The sequence below is a fragment of the Taudactylus pleione genome, unplaced genomic scaffold (assembly GCF_031769625.1).
Source record: "Taudactylus pleione unplaced genomic scaffold, aTauple2 ptg000214l, whole genome shotgun sequence".
Lineage (NCBI taxonomy): Eukaryota > Metazoa > Chordata > Amphibia > Anura > Myobatrachidae > Taudactylus > Taudactylus pleione.
Genome location: NW_028284616.1, coordinates 8704417 through 8727851, shown reverse-complemented (window position 1 = coordinate 8727851; position 23435 = coordinate 8704417). Strand labels below are relative to the sequence as shown.

General features: G+C 44.3%; 1 protein-coding gene across 1 annotated transcript in view; it reads left to right on the top strand.

Moving 5' to 3' along the window:
- The window catches only part of LOC148517581 (solute carrier family 71 member 1-like), a 41924-nt gene extending 37809 nt beyond the window's left edge, over nucleotides 1–4115 (top strand). The window contains exon 12 of the mRNA XM_088478436.1: nucleotides 2640–4115. Within this exon, the coding sequence (XP_088334562.1) occupies nucleotides 2640–2852 (213 nt within the window). The 3' untranslated portion in view covers nucleotides 2853–4115. The remainder of the gene's footprint in view (nucleotides 1–2639) is intronic.
- The last annotated feature ends 19320 nt before the right edge of the window (nucleotides 4116–23435 follow it).

Below are 23435 nucleotides of genomic sequence, written 5' to 3'. Positions count from 1 at the left end.
CTGTGGGCGGGGCATAGGAGGAAGGACCGGAGCATCCTTGGGATTGAAAAGCTTTTCTGTTGGTGTCCGGTCCTCCAAGGTCCCACCTACACTATTGTCTCTCCTGTGGACCCTATGGACTTTGAAAAAAGAGAGTTAACAAAGGTAAGTTTTACCATAACTCTCCTTTTATCATGATCGTGATTTAACCTCCTTCATTTATGTATCACATTGTATCAAGTTTGATTTGATGGTAGATTAGATTTTTTTTTCCATCCTTTCTACCCGCTTTCTCTTTTGCTAATGCTAGGAAAGGTGCTTATAATTGTATTCTACTTCCTTCACTCATGGTAAATGCCGGGTGTGATGCAGTCAATTGAATAGCTCCCAGCCACATCCTCACGATACTAATTGAATTCGTCCCCCAGTGAAGTAGAAGGCAAATGGGTAGTTTTCCTCCTGTAGTTTGACACTATGAGCCGTATTCAATTTGGGAGCGGAAAGTCCGTGCTGGACTTTTTCGCTCCACATCGCTGATTTTCTGGGGATAAAGTATCGGGCGTGTGCCTGCTTTATCCCTGTATTCAATTTAAAAATAGCGAAAACGTGACCCGGCGAGTTTCGATCGTTGAAAAAAATGGGAATTTTCTGGAAATATTCTAGGGACCCCCCCTAAAAATGTCCAGGCATGGGGGTTCAGTCTGGGTATCCCCGTTTAGCCCTGCAGAATATGTTCTGCATTTTTAAATAGCTGCGGCAGGTGTTTTTTCCCGACTTTGCAAAAGTGTTCCAGAAGAGCACTTAGCTTTTTTTTTTTGTTTTTAACAGTGGTCCCGTCAAATTTGGGGTACAAGAAAATGGGCGCTAGCATATTTTTGAGTCCCTAAACTAATTTTTCAAAAATTCTGCAAAAATGCACCTGCCGCTACTATGCACAATGAAGAAAACACCTGTCGCATATAAGGGAATCCCTGTGGATTTAATTTGTCTATTTTAGAAGTGGTTTTTAGTTGTGTTGTGTTTTGTTTTTTCAACACAAAACAATCGGTGTCCCGATTTTTTATTTATTTTTTTTCATTTTTTTTTTTTTTACTTTTTTTGGCACATTTCGTTTTAAGGGGGCATTCCTAAGGGTGCAGGCTATTTTTTTTTAAGCTGCACCCCTAAACACCAAATCTGCACTTTTTTTCACCTGCTAAAGGTAATTGAAAAATTTATTTTTTTTTTTTAAATGACTTTTCGCACCATCTACGAAAAATACGGGAATTTTCGTGAAATATGCATGGGACCCCCCTAAAGATGTCCAGACATAGGGGATCACTACCCCCATTTTTGCCTGCTGATGGAAGTCGGGGTTTGTAATAGCCGCGGCAGGTGCATTTTGCGGCTATGAAGAATAGCACTTAGATTTTTTTTTGGGGGGGGGGGGGGAATAACTATTCCTATCAAATTTGGGTTACATGAAATTGGGGGTAAGTCCCTAAAGTTATTTTTAAAATTCTGCAAAAATGCTCCTGCCGCTTGTCCCGCAATTAAGAAAACACCTGCCGCATACATGGGGACCCGACCAGAATTAATTTAGATAGTTTAGCACTTTGTTCCCCTATTTATTTATTTTTTAACCCCCAAAATGAAACCTAATTTTTTTGGGGTGTCCCGATTATTTTTTAACTTTTTTGACGCAGTTTTTTTTAAATGACACTCCCAGGGGTGCAGGCTATTTTTTGTAAGCCTGCACCCCTAAACCCCAATTCTGCACTTTTTTCGCCAGCAAAAAGCTGGTGAAAACTTATTCCCGTCTTTTTCTCATTGACTTTTCGCACCGGCGAAAAGTCAATGTAACTGAATACGGGGATAATTCAAATAGGCAAAAATGACGTCATCGGCAATAAATTATCGCCGATTCCGGCATTTCACCTCAAATTGCATACGGCCATATGTATCCTGGTCCTAATATTATGACAGTTCATGTATTTTACATTTTATGTACAGATGTGTCCTTGCTCAATACGCCAAGCTGCGTGATATTCCTGGCATGAGTGAGCCTCTAGGTCCCATGCAACTCCGCTAGCATTGCTCTTTTTGCCGAAAATGTATCTACGTAGCGATGCGACTAGGACGCACCAGGAGAATGCTGATGAATTTGATATGTGACACTTGTATATCTGCGTGCACCTGAGTCTGTAAACAGAATTTGGTGTGGACAAAAGTTGCGGCCGCTGCATCGTAGCACTTTGCATGCTGATTGAGAGACTAAGTCACATACAGATACACAAGTGTCATATCAAATGAATCGCCACAATTTCCAGGTGCGTCCTAGTCGCAGCGCATTGCAACTTAGACAAAGTTTTGGCAAAAAAAGGTCCGACCCTAGCAGAGTCTAACAGGACGAGGGGTGCCGAACAGCCTCTCTTGGTGCACATGGTCACGTTTTTTTGCTGAAAAAATGCTTCTAAATTGCAATGCGACTGCAGCAAAGACTAGTGAGCACACATCTGTATGCCTGCTATGTAATAAGTGCACACTGTTCTCATTTCTTACCCACCATATTAAGATCCACTGTTGTATTTAATTTAAATAACTTGCATCTTAGGTTTATTCATTTTTTGTTTTTGGAACCACAATCCCACTTTTGATTTTTGTTTTTTCCCCCACCACAGAGAAGCATCATCCCTGGTCCCCCCTTCTTGTTTGGGGCCTGTTCCGTGTTGCTGTCCTTGCTCGTGGCACTCTTCATACCAGAGCATTCCAGCCTTACATTGCGCTCTGGCACTCATAAGAAGCACAGCAATGGTGCTCAGAGCTATGCACTTCTACCTCCTGCTCACCTACCTGAGGACAAGGAACCACTGCTTGATGACAGTAGTGTATGACCCAAGGACTGTGCATGGACGGGCATCCAAGCTTACAGGAACGGCAACATCATGATTGCTCTGCTCAAGACCTTGTTTGCAGATTCAGAGGCTCCAGGGACCAAGTGACAGAGAAAAAATGGATTATGTCATTCAATACCCTGAGTAAGGGGTTAGATAGAGCAAAAGCTGTTACAGATGGTATCCAACTAAATGTGCCACACTGACTGACTGTCTTTCAAGCAAGTGAAATGTGTGAGCGGCTTGGAGGCTATAATTTTCTATTCTGGCACCTGTGTATTGGCATCAGCAGGTAGTGGAATATGTAATGTAAAATGTCATGAGAGAGACTATGGCTTAGGGAGGAGACACAAAATATGAATATCAATTGCTAAAGCCAAATAGAGTTATAACTTAGTACCTGCCACAAAATCTGCCTCTAAGCTTAGCTATAGGCGCAAAACCTGACAAACAATATATATCTTTTCTTTTTTTTTTTTTTTTTTTTTTTTATAGGTGACTGAAATGAGGGACATTGTCCCTGTTCTATGTATTATTTTGATGTGGTTTATTTTATTTTTTTTAATAACCCTGCTTTTCAACTGTGCAGTTACGGAGGGGGCTGAGTTGGATGAAGAGTCCTCATGCTGATCTGACAGACTAGTCTCTCTACAAAATTAAAATACTTTCTTTTGGGGTTTTCAAAGATTACAGTTTTGTTTTTTCATTTTCTTTTATTATCATGGGTGCGTTATATATAGCAGTAACTAAGTACAAATGGTAAAAATAAGACAAAACACATATCAAATAAATCTGCGGTTAGGAGATGTGATATCACAGGCGATGGAGCTTCATCATGGAGTCACTCACTCTGCCATTTATTAAAGGTAAGTAGCATCCGCTACATTAAAGAGAAGCACCCTCTATGCACTCTTCCTATCATTAAAAGAGGAGGAGACCACTATATAAATTATTATAAGTTTTTAGATGCAGAAAAATTGTAAACTACATCAGTTTTGATTATTTTCTATAAATTGTTGTGCAGCCAGCTAACTGCCAGGAACTACCTAGTGTGTGTAAGCCCAATAGTCTTGACACTGCACTTTGGGATGTTTGTAGACTATGAGCGGTGCCAGCCCCCTTCCACCTCCTCTCTGTGTTTAGTTTCACCATCTGACCTTTCCTGTAAATTCCACTCCGGCTACTTTCTGGAATATAAACACACACATACATTTTCATATCTCATAAAGGAAATCTCCTGTAGACAAGAACTTTCCAAAAGAAGCTGACATAAAATGTATTTAGTATTGTATACTAAACTTAATAAATGTTACATTTACTGTAAAAGGAAATGCAGACACTATTGGTTTTCTAGTGGAAACGGCACACAACACATAACTGGAAATTTTATTTTATTTTTTTAATACTGTAAATGATCATGTAAATACCCAGCTTCAGTTTGGTTGGGTTCAGTAGTGTAATACCCATGGCTCCCATGCCACCATACCCGTTCTCTACCTGGTTTATAGTGACAACTAATCGACCTTTAGGGATGGGATTCAAAATGATTCCTATTTAGTGCATGCAGCATTTGTGTTTTGTGCTGAATGTAAGTGCGCTAGAATGCAACCATAAAAATTAACAGTAACAAATAATGGTTTGCAAGTCATACTATTAACTAGTAAAGGTGACCTGGTCTGAGTGGGGGAAAACAGCTGGTAGGTAAAAAAAGTTAAATCTCTCAAGTAGGAGTTACATACTTATGACTTGGCAGGTAGTGCTTAAGGAGAGTCAAAAGGTATAACCCATTAGCTATAACTTTGCTAGTTCCATAAGCCTTCATTTTCAAACACAAGTATATTGAAAAACAGATAATAGCCCAAGCGCCAGTGGCGGTGTATAGATCTCACTCCCCTGCTTGTATACGATGCTGCACACCAATAAGAGCAACTAAGCGCCACCTACTTTTTTATTTATTTTCTACAAGTATATTGAAACACACTTAAAAGAATCCAACAATGTCTATCCAGACTATGAAGCTTTCCATTGGAAAATAAAAGTGTTTTTCCAGGGGATCCAGGTAAGATACTTTACCCAGAAATGGTGTAAACTGGTGATAACCTTCATAAATGTCTAATACTTGCTATATATTTAAACATAACATAAACCTTGGGTCCTGCTGGATTCATGAGAGCTGCGGACAAAAATCTAGGAGTCCAGACGAGATCGGGCTGTGAGTTCAGCTGCTGTTGCTGGTGTTTCTACTCCGTTGCAATGGCAACTCGCTCCTAATTGAATTGACCCATTAGTGTGTTGATTGAAAATCAAGCTGTCCTTCCGCATATGTGTAAAAGGTTTCATTAAGTGGATGGGATTTATTTTAAATGGTGTTTTCACTCCAGTTTCATGTGTTTAAAATGCAGGAAAAGTATGAAAAATATTAAGGTGAAACAAACTTATTAGTGATGCACAACACAAATACAGCACTATCATATCTTTTAAAACAACACATCCATTTGGGAAGATTAAGGGCCTGATTCAGAATTGTACGCTTTGCTGATGTATTTTTGCAAATGGAGCGTTTTTTTGTCACTGCGCATGAAGTCGCACACTGCGAGTATTTATTTGTAGTGTGATTGACAGCGTTTGGGAAAGGCAACGGGGAGTATCGGCTAAAAATGTAGCGTATCTTGATCGTTTTAGGGGGGTGTCGCATCCGGCATCTGCGATCCCATAAGCAGGAAGCTGCTCCGGCGTCTCGGTTACGGTGGCCATTCTGAGTGACCAGGAATTGACGAGGAGTATATGTTTGCACTTGTGGACAAGTCCTGGTGGCTGTTCCATTAACATATTTTCGCACAGCTACGAACATCACATCTGTGGCAGCAATAGCATACAACTCTGAATCAGGCCCTAGTACTGTAGATTTCTATAACGGTAGGTCTTTTAGTTAACCTCATTTAAAAAGTCATATACACTCACACACAGAAAATGGTTAGACTGCAATATGTAGTCATAGTCGACATGTTCTGAATGTCGACACTGACCATGACGACAGCCAATGTTGGGGTTAGATGACAAATCAATGCAAAATTGCATTGTCGACATTCACAATGTCGAAATTATGTCAGTGTTGAAATGTCAACATTAAAACGTGGACATTCTGATTGATTGTAGATTTAATATACAACACCTGACTATAATAGCCATTTACCTATTGTTATACCATCTCATTTAGATGCCACCATTCAACAATATAGTATTTCTCATTTTTACTTTAAAACTTTTTTCTTCAGACTCCATAGGGCTCCACAGGGGAGACATTGGGGTGTAGGTGGGACCTGGAGGACCGGACACCAACAGCAAAGCTTTTCAATCCAAGGATGCTCTGGTCCTTCCCCTATACCCCACCCAGAGCCTGAGGGCAACTCTGTTTCAATGGTGTCCAGCAGGAGCTGGTTTACCATTTTAATAGTGGGGCTGCTTTTAAGTAGCCCAAGCATATTTTTTATGATTTACTTTTATTTGTTTCACTACTGAGCAGCAGTGCTCTGAGGGGGACCTAGCTAGCCAGGCACCCTGGACCCCAGACAGCTACCCGGATTCCAGGGGACAGGTAATGCGAATACCTGCTTGCGGGGACCTGCGTCTTGCGCAGTCTTGCCTCTCAGGAGACAGACCGGAGGCGCTGATGTGGACACCGGTTCGCCTGGAACTCCACTAAACCACCAGGGCATTGCTGGCACATGGCATAATTTAAGACCAGAGGACCCGGTGGTTAAAGTCAGCTTAGGGGAGAAGGTGCTCTCACTGTGGCCCCTCCCCCAGCTCGGCACCATGCCACTGCGGTCTTGCTGTTCCCTGAGCTGCGCTTCCCTCACCCTCCGCCCCCTCTGAGACTCACAGCAGCCATTTTCTGCAGGTCTCCGGGAACTCTGGGTCCAGTCTCCCTGTATACCTCTCCCAAGTGCCAGATTTTTAAAGCCACTGCGGTCTGTGTAGTTGATTTTAGTGCCCACTGCAGTTATAGTGTATATTCTGCGTTTTTATATGTGACTTGTGCTAGCGCTGCTATCTGTTTTCCTATTTCTGTCAGCTTATACCTTTATTTTACTATAACCCTGAAATAATAAGGTATAGGGGATTCATTGTAACTCACATCTACTTATATTTGTGAGGGCTATCAAATACTATATAGTGCTGTTGTGCACTACACTGTGCCAATATTACAAATACATCTTGGTTGCTCACTGCACAGTCAGATTGTGTATTTCATTATTCTTGCAGCTATGTCTGGAAGAGGCAAGAATAACAAGCAGGCAGCTGCTGCTGCTCCTATTCTGGTGTCTTGTAAGTCCTGCTCAGCGGGCTTAGCTTCAGAGGACCTCATTCAGGATGGTCTTTGTGCAACTTGTTATAACGCCGTGGGCCCATCAGCTCCCGGTGTCCTCTCCTCAGGACCCACCCTACCTTTTCACAGGTGCTGGCAAAAACTGCAGACCACCTAGTGGTCCCTGTGGTAGCTTCTCCCTATGGGATGGCCACAGCAGGTACTCCCTGCAAATCCTTTCTCTCCCCCATGGGTAGACGTACTTTCTACCTCAGTGCAGGGCAGATACCTCTACAGCCTTTCAGCAAATGCTGCAAAAAGAGAGACCCTCACCAGTAAACCTACTAAGCGAGCTGTGTTATCTTCCCAGTCCACCCAGCTATCAGATTCTGAATTATCAACTGGGGAGGCAGAAGACGCAGACCTCTCTCTCTCTCTCTCTCTCTCTCTCTCTCTCTCTCTGACTCCCCCTCAGGAGATGATGAACCCCCCTCTAAATTAAATATACCTGCATTTGTGAGAGCTGTAAAATCTATTCTTCAAATAGAAGAGAACCAGCTCCTAAGGCGAAACAACCTCTGGTAAAGATAGGATTTTGGTACCGTTAAAACCATTTCTCAGAGAACCCGAGGAAGAAGTGGAAAAGGTAGGAACAGGTATACAAGGCTGTATGGCCAAGGAATCTGTAAAGCATCCGCTCCCACCGCTGGAGCAGTAAAGGGGTAGCTGGCGATTTGTCCGGGAGGCAATGAGATCTATCTGTGGTCTCCGCCATCGGTGAACTAGTTGAAGGTAGACTTCGGGATGAAGGGACCACTCCCTGGGGTGAAGATTCTGACGACTGAGGGAGTGCGCTTCCCAGATGTGAAAGGAGGCCACCATCTTCCCTAGGAGATGAATGCAAAGATGCACAGACACTTTTCTGGGCCTGAGCACCAAGCGAACCAGCTCCTGGATGGCTATGACCTTGTCCATTGGCAGGAAAATCAGAAGAAGGATTGTGTCCAGAATCATACCCAGGAACTGAAGTTTCTGTAACGGCATGAACTGAGACTTCTGGAAGTTGACAATCCAGCCATGTTGTGTGAATATCTGATGTGTAAGGGACACTTGGTGCAGAAGGACTTCTGCCGACTGAGCCTTGATGAGCAAGTCATCCAGGTACGGGTCAATTGTACCCCCGCGAGAGTGCAGATAAGCCACCATTATGGCCATCACCTTGGTGAATACTCTGGGAGTTGACGAGAGACTGAACGGCAGAGTCTGGAATTGGTAATGAGTCTCGCTGATGGCAAATCTGAGGGAAGCCTGGTGAGGCCCCCAAATCGGAACATGCAGATAGGCATCTTTGCTGTCCAATGACACCAAATACTCTCCTTCTAGTCCCACAATCACAGAATGAAGGGACTCCATCTTGAACCTGTGAAAGGAGAGATACTGGTTCAAGGACTTGAGACTTAGAATGGGTCTGACTGACCCATCTGGCTTCAGAACCTGTTTGAGTAAAACCCCAGGTTTCTTTGTGCAGTCAGAACCAGAACTTCGGCCAGCAGAAATTTGTCGATCGATTAATGCAAAACTAGTTGTTTCAAAGGATCGACAGGAAACCCTGTTGTGAAAAATCGCACTGGAGGAGTGAAGGCAAACTATCTTGTATCCATGAGATACCAGATTCTGAACCCAAATGTTGGGATAAGTCTGCCTCCAGGCCTCCGAGAAGCGCTAGAGACAAGGTGGGTACCGTGGGAGCCCGTCTTGCCACAGGCTTGTCTGCTGGCTTGGAATCCGGATGGCGGGCACTGGTCATCTGACGTCCTCTGGCGCGGCCTCTTAGACCTGCTGAAGACAAACCTCGAGGTCGACCCTGAAATCTTGCTGGAGCTTGAAAGGAGCGAAAGGAAGGTCCCTTTAAACGGGCAACGTGGAGGAGGTGCGGACGGAGATAGAAAAGTACTCTTACCCCCAGTGGCCAACGAGATCCACTTGTCCAACTCTGGCCTAAATAAAATATCACCTGTGAAAGGTAGAGCTTCAACTACTCTTTTGGACTCCGCATCCGCTTGCCAAGCATGAAGCCAAAGTGCCCGGCGAGCAGCGACAGCCGAAGTAGAGATCCTAGCTCTTACTTGGCCAATATATCTGAAGGCATATCCAAAGTATACTGCAGACTCCTGAATATACTCCATCAAGATCATCAGATCCGCCCGCGGAGTGTTTGACTTTATACCTTCCACCAATTGTACCACCCACTTCTCCACTGCCTTATTGACCCAAGAGCCAACCAAGGCCGATCTGAGAAGTGCACCTGCAAGAGTATAAATGGATTTTAACGTAGTTTCAAACTTCCGCTCTGAGCTATCCTTTAACGTATTAGCTCCTGGAACTGGAAGCGTTTTCTTGGACAGACGAGAAACCGAAGAATTCACAGGTGGCGCGAGAAACCGAAGAATTCACAGGTGGCGGAGTATCCCATCGACTTCTATTTTCTACAGGATAGGGGTAAAGGCAGAAAAACTCCTAGGGATCTGGAACTTACGGTCGGGATTCTGCCAGGCTGCCACCCTCTGTTCGTCTAACTTTTCGGAAACCGGAAAGGTAACAGAAGACTTCTGTTTCTTAGCAAACAGGGAGACCTCTAACGATTCTGGAGCCTAAGGCTCGGAAATATGAAGTACGTCCTTCACAGCTACCGTAAGTGCTTCAATAGCCTGTGTTGCATCAGGTTCTGAAGAAGCCTCTGTATCTGAGTCATCAAACATCTCCCCTTCCTCCTGAGACAAGTGATCTGCTTCACTCTTCATCAGACTGGAGAACCGCCGGAAGTGCCCTCCTCTTAGACGGCCGACTTACCACGGCCTCGGGAGGCTGAGGCAGAGAACCCATGACCTGTGCAAGGCTATTGACTGAGCGGGCTTATCTTGAGCTCACGCTGGTTCTGTAGCAAGAAAAGATACCGGGCATATGCCATGCCTCGCTCACATGATCAGATAGCTGGTCAGAGTGAGGAAACTCTATAAACGACAAAAGGTAGTTTCTCCTTCATACACTGGAGCTTCATGACAATGAGGTATAGACGCCGCATTGAGTAGAGCCTGGCACTTTAAGAATCTAAAAGTGTGACTGGCTTCTCCCCCTCTATGCCCCATCAGTCCCAGTTTTTAGAATGTGCCCGCGAGAGCCGGTGTACATGGGGCTGTCTTCAGCCCTTTTCTTTAATATTTTTAGAATAACTTACAGCTGAAATACTGAGGACAGTCTGCCTGCACCATGGGAACTGCCAGAGAGGGTACCACCATGGCTACTGCAGCCTGTGTTCGGTTACCCTATGGAGGGGGCTTCTAGCCTAGGACCAAACAGACCTGGGCTACTAGATGTCCACCTACCAAATTTGACGACAAGCCTTCAGCCTGACAGGGTGTGCTTCTCCCAGGGTGGGAGGCCGACTTCTTCAATTCACCCAGTTCTGGCATCAGACCACATCAGACGCCTGGGTAAGAGACGTAGTCTCCCATGGATATCCCCTTCCTGAGGTGACCCTCCCCCCCCCAGCGGTTCTTTTGCACAGGTCCTTCATCGGACCCTAGCAAGACCCTGCTGCTCCAAAAGGCCATTCAGTCCTGACTGATTTCAGGCGTAATGATTCTGGTCCCATGCTCACTGTGAGGGAAGGGCTATTATTCTACCCTTTTCTTAGTTCAGAAGCCCAACGGGTCTCATTGGCCTATCCTCAACCTCAAATCTCTGAACAAGTTTATCAGGGTATGGAAACCCTCCACTCTATCATCCTGGCTATGGAGCCTGGGGATATATTGGTGTCTCTGGACATTCAGGACACTTACCTACATGTACCTATAACGCCTTCTCATCAACAATATCTCTGGTTTGCTATACTACAGCAACAATACCAATTTCAGGCTCTGCCTTCTGGCCTCTCAACGGCCTCTCTGGTATTTACCAAGATCATGGCAGTTATGGCGGCCTATCTTCGTCAGGGGATAAGACTGCTCCCATACTTGGACGATCTCTTGCTGTTGGCCAGCTCCCCAGAGATTCTTCACCGCCATCTACAGGTAACCATTGCAAATCTCGAGTGCACAGACTGCTACGCAGTCACAGAGTGTCGATTCACTCTGCAATGCAGATCTTGGGATCCATGGTGTCCATCTTCGACATGGTGGAGTTCGCTCAGTTTCACTCCAGGCCCCTACAACACCTGATCCTCCCCACCTGCTCAGATCCCAGATGATGGGCCTCTCCCTGGAGGTTCGCCTGTCCCTAGCCTGGTGGCTACAGACATCCCACTTAGACAAGGGATGCCCCTTTTGGATCCTTGACTGGGCACTCACCACAGACGCAAGCCTCCGTGGGTTGGGAGCAGTGACAGGCCAGCACTCCTTCCAGGGCCGCTGGACTCCAGCCGAGACGGTCTTACCAATCAACGTCCTGAAACTCTGAGCTATCTACAGAACTCTCACTCTGGCTCAGCATATTCTTCAGGGCAGACCTCAACCAGAATTTATCACCGGTTATGGCATACATATTTCCAGCGGTGTGCTCTTAGAAACTATGACCCTCAAGTTTTTGAGGTTTCTAGAATACTTGCCTTTCTTCAGGCTGGATTGCAACTCAGACTCCGCCTTGCATCTCTGAAAGTGCATGTCTCTGCTCTGTCCATCTGGTTCCAGCGCAGATTTGCTCCTCTACTGGAAGTTCACACCTTCCTACAAGGTGTTCTACGTATACAACCTCCCTTTGTCCCTCCTATGGCTCAGTGGGAATTGTCAGTGGTTCTCCACGCACTTCAGGAACCTCCATTCGAACCCCTGGAATCAGTGGATGTCAAATGGCCCACTGCGAAGACTCTTCTGACTATAGCAACTACCCGTAGGGTATTTGGATTTAGGGGCACTTTCATGTCTCTCCCCCTTTTTAATCTTTCATTAGGACAGGGCCGTTCTTAGGACGTGCCGGAGCTTCCTTCCCAAGGTGGTTTGTTGTTTCCACCTTAATGAGGAAATTGTGGTTCCGGCCTTTCAATCACCAGACCTCTCAGCAGGTGAGGCTTCATTGGATGTGGTCCATGCTCTGAAGATCTACATGGATCATACTAGTTCCATCAGGAAATCAAACTCCCTCTTAATCTTATATGGGTTTCATAAGAGGGGATGGCCAGCTAACAGACACTGGAAAGGTGGATTTGTATAGACAAAACGATGTCCGGCGCTAGACAGACAGGAGGGTCAAGTATTAATGCAGCAGTCCTTACTGAGGTGATTGTCAACCTCACTTGAAAAGACAAAATATGAATTACTGTGCTCTAATACTTGTGTGGGGACACTAGTAAACACAAATAATATCAGAAAATTGATCATTTTAATAGTAAATAATCATAGATATATTAAATAATAAAACTATAAAAATGATAAACATGCAAATATGAAAAATAAAAAATACAAATTAAATGCGTCTATTGTCATAAAAACCTTTGCCAATAATGCAATAGGAATACATATTCTTAAAGTAAAGATGTGATTATCCAACATTAAAAAAACAGTAAAAATATAAACTACAGCCAACACAGAGAGTTGATCAGGCTCTCTATAGAATGTGAAGTGTGGAAAGTAAAAATATAAGTCCCGAATAAAACAGCTGTATCTGAGCTAATGTAGCTATTGGTAATGGATATTCCAGATGGTGGTTAGATTGTATCAATATAGCTACTAATGTTGCAATTAACTCAGTGGTATTTCCTTTGAGATTCACTCTGCATACAAAAGCACCATCAGCTCTCCTTTGGATTAATACCCCAAATACTGGAGAAAAGCCCATCACCATAGATTGCATGTCCAGTCATCCAGCCTGTTCAATTGACAATCAAGTGTCCCTTCAGCCTATCTGGTGTAAAGTTCTGTACATAAACAGACTAGTGCACAAGAACGTGAGTAATGCACAGTTGCTGGCAGCCTGTATGAAATGGTGTACCTGTATTAGTGGTCCGGGCACTGTGAAGGGAGACGGCTTGAAGATGCAAAATGCCATATGCAAGACGGCTCCCGTGCCCTTGACACCTGCAGCAACGTGGATGGGATGTCAGCGCTCATTGGTATCAGCGCTGAAGTTTCAATCGGCTCCTATCTCCACACTGCTCTAACCGCGTGGTGCTGCAGTGAATAGAGGCTTATATTAGTCACCTGCCAGGAGGTAGTGGGGAATGAACAGCTAGGCACTGAGGCAGATAGAATCTCAGATGTTCCAAACAGGGAGCAGAAACGCGTTTCGGCTATCTCTATAGCCTTTTTCAAGCTTAGATGCTCACCTCAATCCATTAGCAGTTAAAATAGTGCAGAAACAGAAATGATCGGTCAATTAATTAATCAAACTTAGCCATTGTGGCCGGAGGCCGGCCTCACGTGTGGAATGGCGGCCGTGGCACTGAAGGGGTTAACCCCTGTGATGCGGCGCCATTTTTAAAGGGACACCGGGCGCTGGGTGCCATATTTAAAATGTGTTAGCGGCGCTAGGCGCCGAGTGTTTTAAATTAAATGTTTTAATTTTGTAATTCCCTGCCATGGTCCAGCCCCACTCTGGCAGCCACGGCAGGGATGAGTTAACCCCCGGTGTGCCACACCGGGGGAGAACAAAGTGCCGGGAGCCGCTCTGCGCTCCACGCTGGAACCCGGGAGTATGACTCTCGGCGTCCCAGCTCCACAGGGACGCCGCTGGGGGACAGGGAGAGCCAGCTCCCTGGACCCCAGTGCTGTGAGCAGGATACAGCAGAGAGCCCCAGCAGTCCAGGTCTGCAGGGCTAGGGGAGCCCAACGCTGAGCGCTGGGCAGTGTAAAGAATAAACAATGTATTTTAAATGTATAATTTAAGTAAAGTGCACTTACCTGTGATTTCCCTGGATGGCTAGGGGGATCCAGAGTCCTCAGTGGGCTGCTGGATCTTCCAGCCCATCCAGGTTAATAAAGTATCCTCCTATGCGGCCTCATGCCTGGAAGTGGGATGAGGAGGTGCATAGGGAGCTGGCTAATACAGCCAGCTAAGAATTTCCAGCGAGCTCCAAACAGACTTTCCTCCGTGGCCAGGAGTCTCTGCCAGGGATCCTGCTTGCCCACCTCTGGAGCTCAGATTAGGGCAAGAGTAGCCAGCTTGGTCCCTTAGCAGATTCCTGGAAGTCCATTTTCGGAGGGAAATCCCTATCTTCCCAGGCTGTGTCCAGATGGAGCAGAGCCGTGGACGTTGCCCAGCTCAGAGGTTGAGCCCAGGCACAGGGGAGTCACCACTCCCCCTTGCCATAGGGGACGATGTTAAACGTGCATGTGGCTAGCACATGCACAGGTCATGTACTTATGATGATTAGTTGAAAACCACAGGGCGGACTTACACCCTGCGGAAATGTGTATTAGAGTGGCATAAAAGGAGGCTTCATGCCTGGTAAAATTGTACATCCTTGTGAATCCTGTGTGGAGAAGAATTGCTGTAACATCTTGTATTGTATGCTGAAATTCCCCTTCAATCCGAAGGGAGGGTCTTTTTTAAGACTCAGAGCAATAAACATCTTGCCTTTCCTTCGACTATATTTGTACCTTGCGACCAAAAGAATTGCGCCAAACGCTATTCCGTTCTCCGGCTGTTCTGGGTAAGAGCTCTGTGTCTCCAAGTTCGAGCTCTCTGCCAAGCTACCGTGCAGACCTGGTCCATTGCGAGGGATCAGGAGGATTCAGCCAACACCAATCAGGGGGTGTGGACGCAGCTAGTCAAACGCATACGCAGCAGAAGCAGTTCCAGGTGCCGAGGGAGGAGCCTGAGGGTAATGTAAAAAGCAGTTCCAAACGCAGATGGTAGAGTTTGGTGGTGGCAGCATCGTTACACGCCCACGGTGAAGTGGGCGGAGTCAGTGACAGGCGGTCACTGACGGTGAGTGGGAGTCCGAAAGCGCTAACCCGTGACCAGGGCCGGCCTAGGCGAAAGGCGTCCGGTCACAGCCATCAGTTGTCAGAAATATTAAGCTGAGAAGACTCCTAATCAGTCACATTTGTTTTTAAGCCATAATACTTCAGTTTAGATAGGTTGATTTAAATTTAAGCAGACAATATCTATCATTTTAATATAACGTTTTTCCGGTAAACTTTATAGGTATTTCATATATCCATTTATCTAAGTAAACATGGACAACATCTACATATAATGTAATGTAATGTAACCTAATGTTCCAACAAAAAATATGACATAACAGTATATAAATCAAACAGTAGTCTGTAGCATTTTAAAATGAGAGAGGAATAATTACAGGAATTAGATTGGCTCATAATAACAGTGACCAGCTAAAGAGTATAAGAAAGATTATATATAGAGGCATACCAGAAGGTGCAGCACCCAGGGCATATCCAAAGAATGTACTTAGACACATAAAACGTTTTATGTGTCTGAGTACATTCTTTGGATGTGCCCTGAGTGCCGCACCTTCTGGTATGCCTATTTGTTGTTTTATGTGATGGCACCGGGCGAAGGTATATATTTTGTATGAGTGCCGGACCACATTGGATCTTTTATTTATATATATATATATATATATATATATATATATATATATTAAAGAAAGAAGGAGTCAGCACATCCATATCAATCCATAGAAAATGTATTAATCCAGTAGAGAACAAATGTCGAGGTTATTTGAGGGGCTTGTGAGCAAAGTCATAGCAATAGTTCATCATGGCACAAACAGCAGGCAATCATGAAAATACTCATCACAAGTCCTCCCTCCAGAGAGTAGCGCCCGACAGCCGTTTCGGTGTCAATCCGACACCTTCATCAAGGGCATATCATACAAACCACAACCCCTGCCTACATATACACCCAACAATCAAAGTAAAGCATACTCACCTGTACATAGACGCACAGCGGCGGGTCATGAGACCATAGCTCAGACACACGCCGGATATGCCGGAAGTGACGCTCCTGGACCGGAACTGGTCACAGGTAACCAAGACAACCTAACAACAACGCGAGCACCGGAAGTGACGATCCGAAAAACGGATCGAGTCACCAGTAACCAGGGCAACGCAACTCAATGAACAGTGTAAACTAAATTAATAATAAATAACTCCTTAGGTAATAGCTCAAATAAACACTGTCTACAAAGAGAGCACCAGTATAAAAGCGCCATGTACTCCAAAAGGTTGGTTACTCCAGCATATTGGTACGTAATGTAACGTAGCGAGCATGATCCACATCATTGGTGGGTGTATAATAGACAAAAAGATATTTACAAAAGAAACCCAAAGAAAAAAAGTAGAAAACCATAATACAAAAACAATAACAATACAATGAAAAAAAAACAACAACAACATTTCCATAACAGCGAAACCACCAATATAGAGAGACTAAATAAAGTATACAAAAAACTATAAAAAACAACTCAATGACAGCCCCTCATTAAGTCCGTGCGGGGTCACAGTGTTAAGTCGACTAATCCAGAAACATTCACGTTGTAAAAGCAATTTATTACGATCTCCTCCTCTCCTTAATGGAGCAACATGGTCAATAGGAAAAAATAAAAAATCTTTCATAGTGTGACCATATGCTGCAAAGTGTCTCGCTACCGGAGGTGTATTAGCATCAACAGCCCGTAAAGCCTTCTTAATGGACGACCGGTGTAAGGCAATCCTCTCCTTAAGGAGCCTTATGGTTTTACCAACATAGAGCAATAGACAGGGGCACCTGATGAGATAGATAACGAAACGACTGTCACAGTTCAGATGGTATCCAATATCATATGAAATGTTGGTACTTGGATTAATAAATTGTGCTCCAGTCTGAAGAAACGGGCAGTTCACACAACCATGACATTTGAAAACTCCATTCTTTTGTCGCAACCACGTATTAAGCTTCGTGGCTCCAATGTCGGTTTTAGCCACTGCATCTTTAACATTACTGCTACGTTTGTAGCAGAATAGAGGTTTTTCTTTACAGAGATGTCCTATGGTATCATCAGCTTGAATGATATGCCAATGCTGTAACACAGCTTCTCGTATACGCTTAGACGCAATAGAATAAGTGGAAGTGAACACCATACGTGAAATCTGATCACCACGGTTGCTGCTGACCAATGCTTCATCCTGCGTCAGAGTTGCACAATATGAAATGGCCTCTTGAATCTCACTAATAGGGTAACCCCTGTCTATGAACCTCTTGCCCATCTGTTGTAGTGCCAAGGGAACCTCAGTAATGTCCGAAGTAATCCGAACAACTCTCAGTAGTTGTGATAGAGAAAGTCCTTTTTTAAGTGATAGAGGATGAAAGCTATCAGCCTGTAACAACGTGTTTTTATCTGTGGGTTTCCTGAATAATCTAGTTGACAATCTGCCCCCAGATTTATAGACACAGACATCCAAATAACAAATGGTGGTTTCACTGTAAGATAAAGTAAATCTGATACTGGTGTCCAATGTATTGAGTGAATCAATAAAATCGGTGAGTAGGCTCACACTGCCAGTCCACACAAAAAATAGGTCATCAATATAGCGTACAAAAAAATGTATATATTGAGAAAACTCTTCATGTGCAAAAATATGTTGATTCTCGTACATATGCATGTACAGATTCGCAAATGCCGGGGCCATATTCGACCCCATCGCAGTTCCCGTTAACTGCAAAAAGAAAGAGTTTTCGAAAAGGAAATAGTTCTTTCGTAAAACTATTTCCATAAGTAATAGCAAAAATTCGATATTAGGACCTCCATAATGTGGACTGCCAGTGATGAGGCCCCTCACTGCATCTAAACCATCTCTGTGTCCAATGTTAGTATAGAGGCTAGTAATGTCAAGAGTTACAAGTAAACTGGAGTCAGGGAGCGAACCCAGTGCTCTGAGTTTGTTAATAAAGTCCGTGGTATCTCTAATATAATATTTAGTATGTTGTACCACTGGTTGAAGCCAAAAATCAATGTATTGTGACAAGGGTTGGCACAAAGACCCACACGATGAAATTATAGGCCTCCCTGGAGGCTTAACAAGGGTTTTATGCACCTTGGGCAATACATAGATGAAGGGTATCTTAGGATGCGTTTGTGTAAGGAAATGAGCGGTAGGTTCATCAATATAATCATTGGAAAGGCCTAATGTAATCACTGCATCAATCTCCTTTTTATAAACATAAGTAGGATCATATGTAAGTTTTTTATAGCAGTTAGTATCATTCAACTGCCGCATAATTTCTGACACATATATATGAAAATGAACTAGTTTAGTTTATTTGTAGGAAATCCAATATTTAAATAATAAAAGATTCCCAGTAAAGAATGGAAGTAGATTAAAGAGAAAGATGTGTATATATAGACACGCATGTACATACATACACATACACACACATATACACACACATATACATACACATGCTGTGAATAAGACCAAGGGACCCACTTATTTGATAGAACTAACTCTATTCAATATTAAAAAGGGATCTTATGTAGGTGCATACCAAAAAGATTTGTATATAATGGACAACAGCATGATGATGAACACTAGTACACTAATTAATATAACTACAATATTATCGCTAAAGTGAGCCATCCTCAAATGGGGGGGAGAGAAGGGAGCGGAGGGGGTCGAGGCCGATCCACTGACCAGACAGTACATGTGGAGCGACATCAACCCACCCCCCATCCCTAGGACCCTCGGATATGCAGGATTATTTTGTTATTGTATAGGGCAATGAACAGAGAACAAAAAGCAAGAATGTCCCAAAGCAAGAGTGCCCAAATTGTGTTATTGGAAGAATATTAAGAGTAGTAGTAAGGCTGTCAAAAAGACCAGGCAGACAATGGCCTCAAACTCCAACAGTGCTTATATACGTACAATGTGTAGCTCTGCTTATTGGATCTTGAATTACACAGAATTCTCACAAAGCTCTAGGAAAGGAAATAGCTGCAGCCATGATTATTTAAGAAAGTGTTTTTTTATGTTTTATTTTGCTATGTATAACAAGATGGTCCGCAAAAGTTTTTAAAAATAGAAATGTTAATAGTTTGTTTTCAATTACCAATATACAAAGTGAATGAACAGCAGAGAAATTGTAATCAAGTCAATACTTGGTGTGAACACCCTTTGCCTTCAAAACCGCATCAATTCTTCTAGGTACACTTGCACACAGTTTTTGTAGGAATTCGGCAGGGAGGTTGTTCCAAACATCTTGGAGAACTTACACAGATCTTCTGAGGATGTAGGCTTGCTCAAATCCTTCTGTCTCTTCATGTAATCCCAGACAGAATTGATGCTGTTAAGATCAGGGCTCTTTGGGAGTCATATCATCACTTCCGGGACTCCTTGTTCTAATTTACGCTGAAGATAGTTCTTAATGACATTGGATATATGTTTGGGGTCACTGTCCAGCTGCAGAATAAATGTGAAGCCAATCAGATACCTCCCTGATGGAATTGCATGATAGATAAGTACCTGCCTGTATTCCTGAGCATTGAGGACACCATTAATCCTGACCAAATCCCCAAGTCCATTTGCTGAAATGCAGCCCCAAACTTGCAAGGAACCTCCACCATGCTTCACTGTTGCCTGCAGACACTAATTATTGTACCACTCTCCAGCCCTTCAGTGAACAAACTGTCTTATTTTACAGACAAATATTTAAAATTTTGAGTCATCAGTCCAGAGCACCTGCTGTCATTTTTCTGCACCTCAGTTCCTATGTTTCCATGCATAGTTCAGACACTTGGCCTTGTTTCCACGTCAGAAAGTATAGCTTTTTGGCCGCAATTCTTCCATGAAGACCACTTCTGGCCAGACTTCTCTGAACAGCAGATGGGTGTACCTGGGTCCCACTAGTTTCTGCCAGTTCTGAGCTGATGGCACTGCTGGACATCTGCCGATTTAGAAGGGAAGTAAGCATGATGTGTCTTTCATCTGATGCACTGTTTTCTTGGCCGACCACTGTATCTATGGTCCTCAACATTGCCTGTTTCTTTGTGCTCCTTCAAATGAGCTTGAATAGCACATCTTGAAACCCCAGTCTGTTTGAAATAGTTTGAAATCTTCGCCTGGGTGAGATCTTGCTAACTACCTTGTTGTTGCAGTGCTCAGTCTTGCCATTATGTATGACCTGTGACATGAAACAGTTTTCTACAACCTCACCTTTGTAGCAGAGTTTGGCTGTTCCTCACTCAGTTTTAAGCCTCCTACACAGCTGTTTCTGTTTCAGTTAATGGCTGTGTTTCAACCTAAATTTAAAAATGATGATCATTATCACCTGTTTTGTATAATTGGTTAATCATACACCTGACTATAATCCTACAAAATCCCTGACTTTGTGCAAGTTTACCTAGAAGAATTTATGCTGTTTTGAAGGCAAATGGTGGTAACACCAAATATTGTTTTGATTTAGCTTTATCTTCTGTTCATTCAACACTTCTATTTTTGAAAGCATTCTTACTTTGTAGCATTTTTTCCACACCTGCCTAAAGTATTTGCACAGTATTGTATGTATGTATGTATATATATATATATATATATTTAGGGAGCTTAAAAAACAGATGAATCCGCTACTAAAGAACTGATCAACTAACTGTACCTAGTTCTTACATTATGTTCTTGTTTCATTTTATTGACCCTGACTTGCAAAATGGCCTTCACATCTGTTTGTAATATATGATATTGTATCTGGTAGTGAGAACTTTCAGCTCCTGTTGGGTGTCCAACAATACTGTGCATGGGAAGTTCAAGTTAATTTTAACTGACCAAGGGAAACAGTTGGCTAACCGTAAGGAGAAAATAAAAGTTCTGTGCGCAAACATCAAAGTGATACGAAGTGCTGGTGTTCTACCTCTACTGTAACAACCTGCTGTGTTTTTGTAGTGCTTTTACCTGAACTGCTCATTTTTCCCGCAACATATATTTTAGTTGCCCTCGTAGCAGTACAGACATACTGTTGGACACCCCTCTCCCAGGACCACCGCTGAGCTCAGCTCTGTACAGTAGATGCCGGTGTCCAGGGCCGGATTAACAATGGGGTGGGTGGAGCTGCAGCTCCAAGCCTCCCCATGTAAATAGGCCCATAGGATCTAAGATCTGCTGTTAACAGGAAAAAAAAATTCCTGTCAAAGGCTGTCCGAGGTACTGCACATTCATTGCCCATCGGGCCGACTTCAAGCACCTCTCTGCCTGCCTCAGGGGTCAAGTTCCGTGACTGCTATGAAAGATCTCTCAGCCTCAGCCACTGATCCAAGGAGTCTGAGGGGTCTATTTACTAAGTGTTAGGAGACAGAGTGAAAAGTGAAAAGGAAGTTATAAGGTACAAGTCAATCAGCTCCCAACTGTCATTTTTCAAACACAGCCTGTGAGATGACAGTTGGGACCTGATTGGCTGGCACCTTATCACTTCCTTATCACTTTTCAGTCTGTCTCCTAACACTGCTTAGTAAATAGACCCCTGAATCATAGTTACTGTCTCTGTTACTGCACAGCAGACTTCCATAGCTCCCAACTGTCCCACATTCAGTGGGACAGTCCCGTTTTTCTGGGACTGTCCCACCCGCAGGCTGCAGTGTCCCTTGGTGGGGGGAAAGTTGGGGAAAGCATACACCGCTGCTCAGCATAGCAGAGCAGTGGGTATGCAGAGCGAGAATAGATACAGTACGGGGGGAAGCCCGGGGGCAGCCCAGCATCTCGCAGATGCTGGGCATGCCCCATTAGTGATGTAAACAGGGGGCATGTCATTAGACCACGCCCCCTTTACGATCAGGCCATGCCCCCTTTTCAGGCGCGCGGAGGTCCCTATTCTGGGACTCCGAATGTTGGGAGGTATGGACTCCTAGATCACTGGCTGAGAGTTGCGAGGAGTCATTAGGCCCTGCCCCCTCAGTGCTCAGCCTCTCTAATCCAGTATCGCCCAGCAGCAGCTGCAGAAGAAGAGAGAGCGAGGCAGCCAGCAGCCGTCCTTTCCAGTCAGAGGAGCCAGCTGCCAGCGAAGATGTTGTCAAGTAAGTGGATTGCAGACTGTAGAGGGGGAGCAAACAGTGTAGGATGTGGATGGTAAACAGGAGCACACAGTGTGGGATGTGTAGGGGAAAACAGGAGCTCACTGTGTGGGATGTCTAGGGGGAAACGGGAGCACACACCATAGGATGAGTAATGCTGGCCATACACCTGCACGACCAGCATCAGATACGATTCACAATCTGACTCCCCGGAGCTCCCTGGCAGTACCGGCAACATATTTGTTGTTTTTCTTAGCACACGATCTGTCGTATGATCGATCCTGTGCCTCACAGGCTCATAAGGGAAACAGTCATTGAAATAACTTGAATTGCCGCACGGTGGATCGCATGAACAAAATAAACGGCACGATCTGCACACTATAGGATGGAACATATGGGCTGCACATCTGATCATAAGATCCGATTATAGGAGCTGCGGGAGCGCGCATCGATCTTATCTTACTAAAAAAATACACGATTTTCACAGGATCCATTATATGACTCGTTGAAAATCGGGTAATTGGCCCAAAATCGTGCAGGTGTATGGCCAGCATAAGAGGGAACAGGGGAGCAGACAGCCTGTGATTTGAGGAATGGGAGCACAAAATGTGGCATGTTGAGGGGGAACAGGGAAACACACCGTGTGGGATGAAAGGCTTCTTCTTTTAGTGGTACCTATTTCTGGGGAAAAAGGAGGGGGCACCAGCTAAAATTTTACCTAAGGCACCAATTTGTTCAGAGATGGCCCTGAGTGAAAGGTTTCACAAGCCCTCTGTACACTGCCAAGCACTGATCACAGTACTCCCATCACTAGTCACACCTCCTGCAGCGGCACGCAATAGGCCCTTCATAAAGTTCAGCTCCAGGCCAATGTGGACCTTAATCTCGCACTGCCAGTGTCTATAGAACTGTATATACAATATGCTGTAGCAACCCCAAGGATGTGTCTTCATCTACTATGTCTTCATGTGAGTGCTCCATTACACTTACAGTAGATCTGCTAACATACCGTGTTTCCCTGATAATAAGACCTACCCCGAAAATAAGCCCTACCCTTACTTTTGTAACCTGGTCCAAAATAAGCCCTACCCAGAAAATAAGACCTACCAAAATCCCCATTTTCAGCTGGGAACGCTTCAGAGGCCAGCGTTCCCAGTCAGGCAGTGCGCGGGTGACGTCACATCCGTGCGCTGAAGATCCTGTGCGACCACGCCTGCTGGATCATGTTAGATCCAGTCAGCGCGCAAGTGAGAGGGACATCCCGGAAGGCGGCAAGTCAGGTAAGTAC